The 11,098-nt window shown below is 59.8% G+C and overlaps 1 protein-coding gene across 2 annotated transcripts; it reads left to right on the forward strand.

The window, feature by feature from the left end:
• Positions 1 to 843: 843 nt before the first annotated feature.
• On the forward strand, positions 844 to 10,546 carry SLC37A2 (solute carrier family 37 member 2). 2 transcript variants are annotated; one of them, XM_082070556.1, is made up of 20 exons: positions 844 to 993; positions 3,368 to 3,449; positions 3,543 to 3,630; positions 3,934 to 4,012; positions 4,146 to 4,281; positions 4,659 to 4,735; positions 4,827 to 4,993; positions 5,287 to 5,324; positions 5,504 to 5,686; positions 5,817 to 5,907; positions 5,986 to 6,048; positions 6,513 to 6,598; positions 7,395 to 7,443; positions 7,701 to 7,774; positions 8,210 to 8,288; positions 8,373 to 8,470; positions 8,675 to 8,739; positions 9,463 to 9,511; positions 9,964 to 9,996; positions 10,300 to 10,546. In XM_082070556.1, exons 1-18 carry the CDS (start codon positions 935 to 937, stop codon positions 9,503 to 9,505), a joined length of 1,557 nt encoding a protein of 518 aa, XP_081926682.1. In that variant the 5' UTR covers positions 844 to 934; the 3' UTR covers positions 9,506 to 9,511; positions 9,964 to 9,996; positions 10,300 to 10,546. The 2 variants fall into 2 exon arrangements, with proteins under 2 accessions (XP_081926682.1, XP_081926683.1); XM_082070557.1 differs by lacking the exons at positions 9,463 to 9,511; positions 9,964 to 9,996.
• Positions 10,547 to 11,098: the final 552 nt, after the last annotated feature.

An 11,098-nucleotide genomic window follows, 5' to 3' on the forward strand; every position in this document is an offset into this window, starting at 1 on the left:
GCACGGAGGTTGCGCCACAACCCGCTGTTAATATTTCCAGCTCTCCAATATTAACCGCGGCAGGAAGGACGCGCAGCCGAGCGGCACCGTCCCGCGTCCCACCCTGCGCGTCCTTTGGTGAACAAACCCCCGACCCCGGTCCAGAGGTGGCGGGGACACTCCGACCCGGGGATGCTCCTCCGGTCCCCCTGGACAATCATTCACCGCTGCATCCGCATTGATTAACCGCCGTTTGCGTCAGGGGAAGACGCCGCGGATCTAATCAAGGGCGGTGAGGTGGATTTATGGGCACGATCCAGCCAGGGAGGTTTTGGACTGAGCTGGGGCAGCAAAATGCTGAAGCTGTAAATGCATTTTTTAAATGTTTTTTCAACTGATTTTAGGGTGTGGTGGCTGAGGACGCGTGTGGCATCGGGGAGTCCCCAAGTCCTTGTTCATGGGGTCCCCAAGTCCTTGTTCATGACACAGGGACCCCCCAGTTTCCACCTTTCGGAAGGGGCTGGTCTGGGGAATGATGGTTCAATAAAGTCGTTGCTGCGCCTCAATATCATCTGTAAATTGGATCCTTTGGATAGTGGGGGGGATGAAACCCGTGCGAAGAGAGCGGGACCCCCCAAATCCCTGCGAATAAACCCCAAAACAGGGCTTGGGTGGTTTGGCCAAAATCAAGGTGCCTGGAGCGGGAGGCAGGGGTGATGAGCAATGAAGCGGAAAAGTAAAATCAGCGTTTTCCGCTGGAATAAAACGGCGTCTGGGGAAAAAAAAACTGGAGTCCCCGGGGCTTCTGCGTCCTCCCCAACTTCGCTTTTCCCTCCTCGGGGCCGGAGTTCGGGTGGATTTCGAGGCCGGGCCGGGGCGGGCTCGGGGGCGGGAGCGGCGGCCCCGGGGGCGGTGAAAAGCGGCGGAGGGACCGGGAGCGGCTCCGTGCGCGGCCATGAGGGCAGCGCTGGCCCCCGGGGTCCGGCTGCTCCGAGCGCTGCCCCGGGACAGCCGGTGAGCGGGGAACCGGGACCGGGACCGGGATGGGGAGCGGCCCTGGAGCAGGAAGCGGCACCGGGGGAGGGACCGGGACCGGGAGGAGGATCGGCCCCGGGATGGGGGGAGTCGGCATGGGGACCAACACTGGAACGGGGACAGGGACTGGGATAGGGACCAACACTGGAACGGGGACTGGGACCGGGATAGGGACTGGGACCTGGGTAGGGATAGACACTGGAATGGGGACTGGGACCGGGATAGGGACTGGTACTGGGATAGGGACTGGGACAGGGACAGACACTGGAACGGGGACCAACACTGGGATGGGGACTGAGACTGGCACTGGGAAAGAGACTGGGATAAGCACCAACACTGGAACGGGGACCAACAGTGGAACAGGGAATGGTACTGGGCTAGAGACTGGGATGGGGACAGGGATAGGGACAGATGCTGGAAGGGGGACTGGGATAGGGACTGGGACCAGGATGGGGGCTGGGATAGGGACAGACACTGGAACCGGGACCAACACTGGGATGACAACTGGAACCGGCACTGGGAAGGGGACCAGGACAGGGACCAGCACCGGGATGGGGACTGGGATAGGGACCAACACTGGGATGGGGACTGGGATAGGGACCAGCACCGGGATGGGGACTGGGATAGGGACCAACACTGGGATGGGGACTGGGACTGGAATAGGGACCAACACTGGAACTGGGGACCAACACTGGGATGGGGACTGGGACTGGGATAGGGACCAACATTGGAATAAGGACTGGTGCTGGGATGGGGACTGGCACCAGGATGGGGACCCAGATAGGGACAGTCACTGGAACAGGGACTGGTGCTGGGATAGGGACCAGGACCGGCACCGGAATGGGGACCGGAATAGGGACAGTCACTGGAATGGGGACTGGGACTGGGATGGGGACAGACACTGGGACCAGGACCAGTATGGGGACTGGGACCAGCACCGGGGACCAGCCCTGGAGCAGGAACTGGCACCGGGATAGGGACTGGGACCAGCACAGGGCTGGGGACAGGCCCTGGACCAGGGACCGGCACTGGACTGGGGGGTCACTCGGCGACCAGCGCCAGCATGGGGACCGGAGGAGTGGGACCGGCACTGGACTGAGGGTCACTTTTCCGGGGACCTGCACTGACATTGGGATGGGGACCAGCATCGGGATGGGAGCTGGCACTGGGATGGGGACAGATGCTGGAACTGGTACTGGGATGGGAACAGGCACTGGGACCAGCACCAGGATGGGGAGCGGCCCTGGACCAGGGGGGTCACTCTGTTGGGGTCCGGCACCGAACTGGGGACCGGAGGACTGGGACTGGCACTGGACGTGGGGTCACTCGTTTGGGGACCCACACTGGGCCCAGGACCAGCATGGGGATGGGAACTGGCACTGGGACAGGGACCGGTCCTGGACCAGACGTCACTCACCCGGGGACCATCATCGCCCCTCGATCGGTCCCTCCGCCTGTTCCGGGCCCTCCAAACTCGGTGGGACGCGTCCAGCACAGACATCCTGCCGGGTCCTTCCGTTTTGGCGCCGTGACGAGCCCGCTGGCGGTTTAATTGAATTTGATATGTTTATTTTTTGGAAGCCTGTTACCAAACACACCCCCACCCTTTGCCATCAGCTGCGATTTTCCCTCCCAGAACACACGGGGTAAAAAAACCCCACAAGCCCCAAGTTTCTCTTCCCCTTCCTCTCCTCTCGGCTCAGCCCTGCAGTGATTTTTTGGGGGTGTTGGTTTATTTTCTGGGGGCCGAGCAGCAATTTAGCAGCTACGGAGCCGCCCGGATTTGCAGCGCGTGTGTGATTTCTGCAGTTTCATGCAGAAGTGAAACCGCCGAGAGGAGCGGGACGGGCTAAAACTGCAGAAATAAAGCTTTTGTTATGTTTTTCCTCAACTCATGACCGCTTGCGGTGCCACAGCCGCTCCCGGCTGCTGTAAAACCCTCCGCAAAACCACCCGAAACGCAGGACAGGCCCCTCGGAGACGCTCATCCCGCTCCAGGGGTGTTGGGTCCGATTTGGGATTTATCCATCCCCATTTTTCCCTGATTTTCCCCCATTTTCCTTCACTGAAGGCAAAGGATGAAGTCACTCACGTCATCCCCATCTTCCGCTTGTATTTTTTTAATCCCGTCTCATCTTTAATTAGCGCCGGGAGCGACGCTGACTCACCCGCAGCCTCACGCTGTTTCCACCCCGTGGTTTGAGGAGGGGGAACCCTCGGGATTAAGCTCGGCTCATCTCTTTTAACCACATCCTCAGCTGTTTTAGGGGGCGACCGGTCCCTGGGGGTCACCCCATGGGGTCCCTGTCCCCATCCCTGTCCCTGTATCAACTCCTCTCGCTTTATCCCGCAGGTATCGGGGGCTGACGCTGGTGCTGACATTCCTCTGCTACACCAGCTACCACCTCTCCCGAAAACCCATCAGCATCGTCAAGGTTCGTCCCCACCCCGCCCAACCCTGGCGGGAGGTGACATGGGGATGGGGGGGACCCTGAAAAGCCCGTTTCACCCCTTTTCTCCCCGCACAGAGCCAGCTGCACCCCAACTGCTCGGCGTTGGGCCCCAACCCTCGCAACAACTCCAACAGCAGCGCGTGGTGCAGCTGGGCACCCTTCGGTAAGGCTGAGCCCCCCGTGTCACCCCAAAAATCACCCTCACGCCGGCCGACATGGGCTCCCCCCCCACCCTCAGGCGGCCGGTGGTTTTGGCAGCTCGTTAGGCACCCAGAGGTAATTAAGCATCTGGGCCAAAGGGCAGCAGCGGGTGGTGAAATCAGGGCCGGGGCTCAACGCCGGTGACACCCGAGAGCCCCCTACACTGCGGGGAGAAGAGTTTTGGGGACAAGGACGAGCCGGTGGCCACGGGAGGTGACACAAGACATGGGCCAAGCCAACGTGTCCCTAATTACTTCTTTTCCAGATGGGGACAACTACAAGGAGCTTTTCGGGGCGCTGGATAACGCCTTCCTGGTGGCTTATGCCATCGGGATGTTCATCAGGTACTTACGGCCCTTCCCTCCGCGCACCAGTTTGCACCAGTGTGCCAGGAAACTGGTTTTAATTGGGCTGGGGTCACCGGGATCGTTGGTGGCATCACCTGTGACAGCTCCTGTCCTGCTGTTCCCTCCGCAGCGGCATTTTTGGGGAGCGGCTCCCCCTGCGCTACTACCTGTCGGGGGGGATGGTGCTGAGCGGGCTCTTCACCGCGCTCTTCGGCCTCGGCTACTTCTGGAACATCCACGTCCTCTGGTACTTCATCGTCATGCAGGTGCGGCCACGCTGGAGGACGGCCCGGATTTTACCTCATCCTCATGGCTTTTTGGTGTTTTTTGGGGATGGGGGTGGCCCAGTTTCCAAGTGGGAGGACATCGGGCATTCCCACTCCCCGCAAAACCCGGCCGCGCGTGCCGTGGGCGCCGAAACCACCGGCACGCCCGGCTCGCCGACCAGGGCGGCTGGTTTGGCAACACCAGCCGCTCCCAGTTCAGCCACCGCAATGGCGCAAATGGCTCTGGGATTGCCCCAGTGGGGAAAAAAACCCCAAAACGAGCGCTTTCTCAACACCTTTGGGATTTTTGAGCAGGGGCCGTGCTCTGGGGATGATGTCGGTGCTCACCGGCTGGTGCTGCCGTTGTCTCTCACCAGGTGTGCAACGGGCTGGCGCAGACGACGGGCTGGCCCGCGGTCGTGGCGTGCGTCGGGAACTGGTTCGGGAAGGGAAAGTGAGTGTTTCTCCGGCGTGTCCCCCCTCATCCTTGTCCCTCTTGGTGATGCCGACCCCGGTGATGCCGACCCCGGCTCTGTCCCCGCCAGGAGAGGTTTGATCATGGGCGTCTGGAACTCGCACACCTCCGTCGGCAACATCTTAGGGTCGCTCATTGCCGGCGTCTGGGTTTCCTCCGCCTGGGGCTTGTCCTTCATTGTGCCCGGCATCATCATTGCCGCCGTGGGCGTCCTCTGCTTCTTCTTCCTCGTGGAGTGTGAGTGGCGCAATGCGCATGACGCGGAGATCGGCAGGATTTTTCACCTTGCCAAGCATTTTGGGCAACCCCAAGGACTTATTTCCCTAAGCGGGGATGCTCAGCATCCTTTGGGGGCCGCTCGCTCCTCCTGGGCTATTTTTCTCTAAAACATTTGGGATTTTCACAGGGTTTTCGCTCCTGGGTACCCAGAGCCACAGCCCAGCCCCGGGGGGTTCCCAGCCCCACGTTTCTGCTGGAGGGAGAGCGGGCGGCGCGGGGCTGGTCTCACGGGGTGTCCTTTGTCCCCGTAGATCCCGAGGACGTCGGCTGCAGTCCCCCCCTGCATCACGTGAGTTCCAATCGATTCCAGCTCGTCCCGCTCAGTTTATGGCCAAACAACTGGGGCGTGAAGTCGTAACGTCAGAAATCAGAGCGACGTTGTGTTATCGTGGAGGGTGCTCGTCGCGACTCTGGCTCACGTCCTGGCAGCCACAAGAGCAACATCTCCTGCGTTCACTTTGTTTTTAGGCGGCATCCGAGGAGGAAGACGCTGGAGGAGCCACCACCACCGCCAAGGACCCTGAAGGCGTCACGTCCAACGAGGGGCCGCTGAGCAGCTCGGGCCGGAGCAGCACCGACCGCTCCGACAGCCCCAAGGAGCCGGGCGAGGAGCCCGAAGCCATCAGCTTCCTCGGGGCGCTCCGGATACCCGTGAGTTGCGGGACGCGTGGTGACGGGGATGGAGGAACGAGCAAAGTCAGGGCAGCTCGTCTCATCAACCGGGCGGAAAATGGGGGTAAAACCCCACCATCCAGGCTGCTCTGATGTGTTCTCCTGGCAGGGTGTGGTGGAGTTCTCCCTCTGCCTGCTCTTCGCCAAGCTGGTGAGCTACACCTTCCTCTACTGGCTGCCCCTCTACATCGTCAACGTTGGTGAGGATTTTGGGGACAATATGACGGGAGCGAGCCCGGCAAGGGGAGCGTCTCCTCACCTCGCTCCTCTCCCTGCAGCTCATTTTGGTGCCAAGAAAGCCGGGGACCTGTCGACCCTCTTTGACGTCGGTGGCATTTTAGGTTTGTCACATACCAGGGTGGAGGGGCTGGATCGGGGATGATTTGGGGACAATTGTCGCTTTGATAGAAAGTCCCCTTCACATGTAACACCGTCTCTTTCCCCAGAGCACCCCAGTGGGGTTTAGTAGTTGTTCATAGTCCTCAGCAGGCAGCAAACACCCCTTGCTTTTATTTTGCCATCCAGGTGAGCATTGCGACACCTTTCCTTGGGTCTCGCTTGCTCGGGTTCTCCTTTTTATTTAGAGAAATAATATATTTTGCAAGTGTGGAGGAGACCAGAGCTGCACACAGGTGCGGGGAACCATCTGCAGGGAGAAATCAAACCTCTTCCCACTGATGTTTTTGTGTTTAACCTTGGGGGCATCTTGTGCAGAAGTTGGGGGACGAATGAGCCTCGCAGTGCAGCATCCTGTTGGGTTTTGGGCAAAGTCGGCGTGACTGACACCCGCGACTCCTTCTTGCAGGGGGGATCTTCGCCGGCCTCATCTCCGACTACACCGGCGGCAGAGCCACCACGTGCTGTGTGATGCTGGTCATCGCCGCTCCCATGGTGCGTTGTCACATGGGGGGAAAAAGAAAACAACCCAGTCACGAGGGTTCCGCTCGTCCGGCTCCTTTGAGTCACGGCCGCCTTCCTCTGCCCCGCGCCGGTCACGAGACGGGAGCCGGGATCGATCCACGTGCCCGTGTTTCCAGGGCTCACGTCCTGATCTTGGGGCTGGGAGGGCATCGTATAGTCCTTGATAGCTGAAAAAATATTTTAAAGGTGTATTTTTCCTCCCTCCTGCCATAACCCCGCTCGGTCTTAAAGCCTTGGGGGTCCCACTGGGCTGGTCCAGCTTTCGTCTCTTTGCTTTGCATCCCAAAATCCTCATGCTTGGCCAGGACGTCCTTCCCGAACACCTGCATGGAGCTCGTTTGGCTTTGCTGCCGCAAAAGCCGTGGCTAATTAGCTGTAATCCAAGCCTGGCTGGCTCTGCGTCGTGAGCCGCCCCCCTCCAAAGAAGCTGAGAGGCCGCGTCATGTCCCCCGATAGCGCCGTTAGGGCGAATTACCGTCTGGCTCCAGCCGGTGGGGCGGTGCAGGAGCCCCGTGGGGCTGTGCATTGCGGCAGCACCTCTGTTTGCCGGCTGCCGGGGGCTGGATCTGGCACCAGATGGGACACGGAGTTAAGGGCGCGCTCGGCTCCCCGTCCCCTCTCCTCTTCAAATGCCGCGCAGAGGTGTCGGCAGAGCTCGGCGCTGGTTATAATATGGGTCTCCGCCTTCGCTGTCCTACCGCGAGGAAAACGCTTGGGAAAACAGCTGGAATAGCCACAGCTGGCTGATCGTGTGTCTCTTTTCCAGCTGTTCCTGTATAACCACGTTGGCCAGAACGGCATCGGCACGTCGATAGGTAAGGAGCTCTGCGGCGCCGCCGGCTGCCGTCACCCCCGGGGCGATGGGAGATGCTGGGGACTCACCCGCCTTTATTTCTCCGCTTGAGTCGGGTCCCCAGTCCCAGATTTGGGAGAGGGATGAGCCTTTGCTGGGTGGGATCCGAGGGAAAACGAAGACAGATGCGCAGGACAGCGACATCCACGTGTGTGCCAAGGGCGATGGACCCAGTGTCCTGCACTTAAAGACTTAAATCTCTGCCCTGGTTCCTCACAGCGATGCTGATTGTCTGTGGCGCGCTGGTTAATGGGCCCTACGCTCTCATCACCACGGCGGTTTCGGCAGATTTGGTAAGAACCGCACCCCGCAACCCTTGTCCCAGCCGCCTCGCGCACCCACGGGCTGCTCCCTCTATCCCAGGGGGATGTTTTTCTGGGATTTTGGCATTTTAGTTCTGTTTTCCAACACCTCTGAAGCCAAGCGGAGAAGGGCAGGGCTGTCACACAGTCCGCACCTTAACCACGGCTTTGTTTCATACCGCTTTATCACCCTGGCCGCGTGAGTCTGCTTCGGCCCTGCTGCATCACACAATCAGAGCGGAAAAATTTGCTGGGAATACCCTGGGATTGCTTGGTGATCCCAGATTTACCATAATTTGCCTGCAGGCCGTGTCTGGGTTTGTTTTTCCTCTCCACGGCTGGATCAAACACATGGAAATTGCCCGGGGTGCGAGCAGCCTCACAGATCCCAACGCCACTTTTCCTCCTCACATTTGGCTTTTACAGGGAACGCACGAGTCTCTCAAAGGAAACGCCAAAGCCCTTTCTACCGTCACGGCCATCATCGACGGCACGGGATCCATAGGTACGGACAGGGGGGGATGCCAAGCGCTGATTTCCCCCGGTGCTCGGCCACGGCATCCCTGAACGTCCCCGTGTCCCCTCGCAGGCGCGGCGCTGGGGCCGCTGCTGGCGGGAATCATCTCCCCCACGGGCTGGAATAACGTTTTCTACATGCTGATCGCGGCCGATGTCTCGGCTTGTCTGGTAGGTCCCTCCCTGGCAGGAGGCGATTTGCTCCCCGGGTTATTTGTTTGAGCCGCCCGCTCGGCTTTTCCTTCACGTGCGTTTTAGCTCAACCGATTTTCCCTACAAAATGCCTTAAAATACCTCTCCCGGCGATGGAAATGCCCACGCTGGCGGCGGCAGAGCCGTCGGTCCCGCGGCGATCCCCCACCTTTCCTCTTGCAGCTCCTGGCTCGCGTGGTGGTCAAAGAGGTGCGGGGCTGGTGCGGCTCCATGGCGAGGAAGAGAGGGTACGTATGGCCCGCCCAGAGCGGCCTCCGGTCCCGCCGTGCCGAAACACAGAATCACACAGAATCACAGACTGGACTGGGTTGGAAAAGCCCTCAGAGCTCATCCAGTCCAACCCTCGGTCCAGCTCCAGTCCATTGACAGATCATGGCACTAAGTGCCATGGCCAATCTCAGTTTACAAACCTCCAGGACCGGCGAGTCCAGCACCTCCCTGGGCAGCCATTCCAATCCTGACCACTCTCTCTGCACAGAATTGCTTTCTCATCTCCAGCCTCAATTTCCCCTGGCAGAGTTGAAGCCCATGGCCCCTTGTCCTATTGCTGATGCCTGGGAGAAGAGCCCAATCCCCCCCTGGCTAGAACTGCCCTTCAGGTGGTTCTAGAGAGTGCTGAGCTCAGCTCTAAGCCTCCTCTTCTCCAGACTGAACAAGCCCAGCTCCCTCAGCCTCTCCCCATAGGGCTTGTGTTCCAGTCCCTTCCCCAGTCTTGTTGCTCTTCTCTGGACCCGCTCCAGCACTTCAATCTCTTTCCTGAGCTGAGGAGGGGGCACACGGTCACTGTCGCTGCGGCGTGCCGGCGCGGGCACCACGTTGGGTTTCGCGAGGTGCCTGCGCGATGTCTCGCTCCCGCGGGCATTTTCAGCTCCATCGCGGGGGTTTTTAGCCATGCCAACCTCACAAAGCGCTCTCTGTGTTCTAAACGCGCCGTCCTTGTGTCTTTGTAGCTCTAGCGTGCAGCTCACAGAGTCAGTGCTGGATGGGAAGTAGCTCGGTGTGAGTATCGCTGCTCGAGCCTCGAGGATTAGATGCAGACACAAGGCCTGATCCAGCCCGATTTTGAGTTGCGCTTGGCAGGCTCAGCCTAGAAACTGCCGCTCTGCTGATAATTTAAGGGCTGAGATCAATATTGGGAATCAGAGGATCAAATTGTGATGGCCAGGGAAGAGTGTGGATGGGCGGCCCAGACGCCCGATTAGCAAAACATTGATTAATGCACTTGAAATTTATAGGCCGAATTGCCCACCCGTGCTAATGAGTGTGATTACAGAGTGCAGCCTCGCTAATCAAATCCTTGGCCAAATCACTGCAGCGAGGGTGTCAGTAATCTCCGAATCGGCACCAGCCTGGCCCTGATTGCCACCAAAGCGCTGTGGCGAGCACCAAGGGGAAGGGGACACCACCGTGAACCCCGCGAACGTTTAGTCCTTTATGTCTTGTGTTTGCAGGTGAAAAACCAATAGTCTGGGCCTCGCGCTGCGGTAAGTGCGGCCCAAACCGGTGAAGGGCTGCCGGGCTCCGCTCTCCCGCGCCGGGGCTGGTTGGGGAGCACGTTGTCTCCTGCGCAGCTTGCGGAGAGGAGGCGCAAACACTGCTGGGTGTTTTTGGGGCTGTTTCGGCTTTGGCCGGTGACAAAATGGTGGCTGGATCAACTCCTCGCGCCTGCTTCTCCTCCGGGCTCGCGGTGCGGATTGCGTGGCAGAGCTGGGTTTATTTTCCATCTTTCTGGCAGCACCGTCACCGATCCCATCAGCCGCCGCGCTCACCCGCTTCTCTCCCCGCAGGTACAAGGAGTTTTGATGTTCCCCCGCGAGCCCGGGGGGCCCGGAGGGAGGAGAGAGGCCGGGACACGCCGGGAGCGCGTCCGGGAGCGCGATGGTCTCGGCAGCGCTGCGACACGGCCCCGCTGGCTCATTCCGCCGCCGTGGGCTCGTTTGGAGGCGAGGAGCAGCCCGAGGCCCCCGGCTGGCCGGTTTTCTGGGACCATTCTTCACTGTTGGCTGCTTTATTAATAAAAATGTGCAAAATCTGTGTTGCCGCTCCGTGCGCGTTCCTGGTGGCGCTCGGCCGGGTCTGTGTGAGCTCAGGGGTGGTGATCGCGCCCGTCTTCACGCTTTTCTCCACGTGGAGCCTGTATTTCGCCTGTATACCGCTCGGTATTTCAGGAGAATGGTGCCAAATCACTTCAAGCGTTGCCTTGACAAAGCTCCGCTACAGGGAGAACATCCCTGGGCTTTGAACCGAGCTCAAATCAAGCTGGGTTTGCACCTCAGCTCATCCCGCTGCGAAAAAAAACAACCAAAGAAAACAAACCGGCGCTTTTTCTGATTATTCTGCCTCCTGATTTGTACCATTGAGCCCCAAAAGAGGCACCCGTGGCCACACATCAGCCCCCGTTCTAAGACAAACAGCTGCTCGCACGCCACGGCTGTTCTCAGAGAGCAGCTGACGGTCCTCGTTAGACACCGCTTAATTAGGAGGAGCCCAGGAGCCCCTGGGAGGTTAAACCGGTGCCCCCTGGGCAGAGGTGGGTCACTGGGCCAGCTGTGCAGCCAGCTGTGCACCCATGGGGGAACCTCCTGA

This window comes from Streptopelia decaocto (genome assembly GCF_964273445.1).
Source record: "Streptopelia decaocto genome assembly, chromosome: 21".
NCBI classification, from domain to species: Eukaryota; Metazoa; Chordata; class Aves; order Columbiformes; family Columbidae; genus Streptopelia; species Streptopelia decaocto.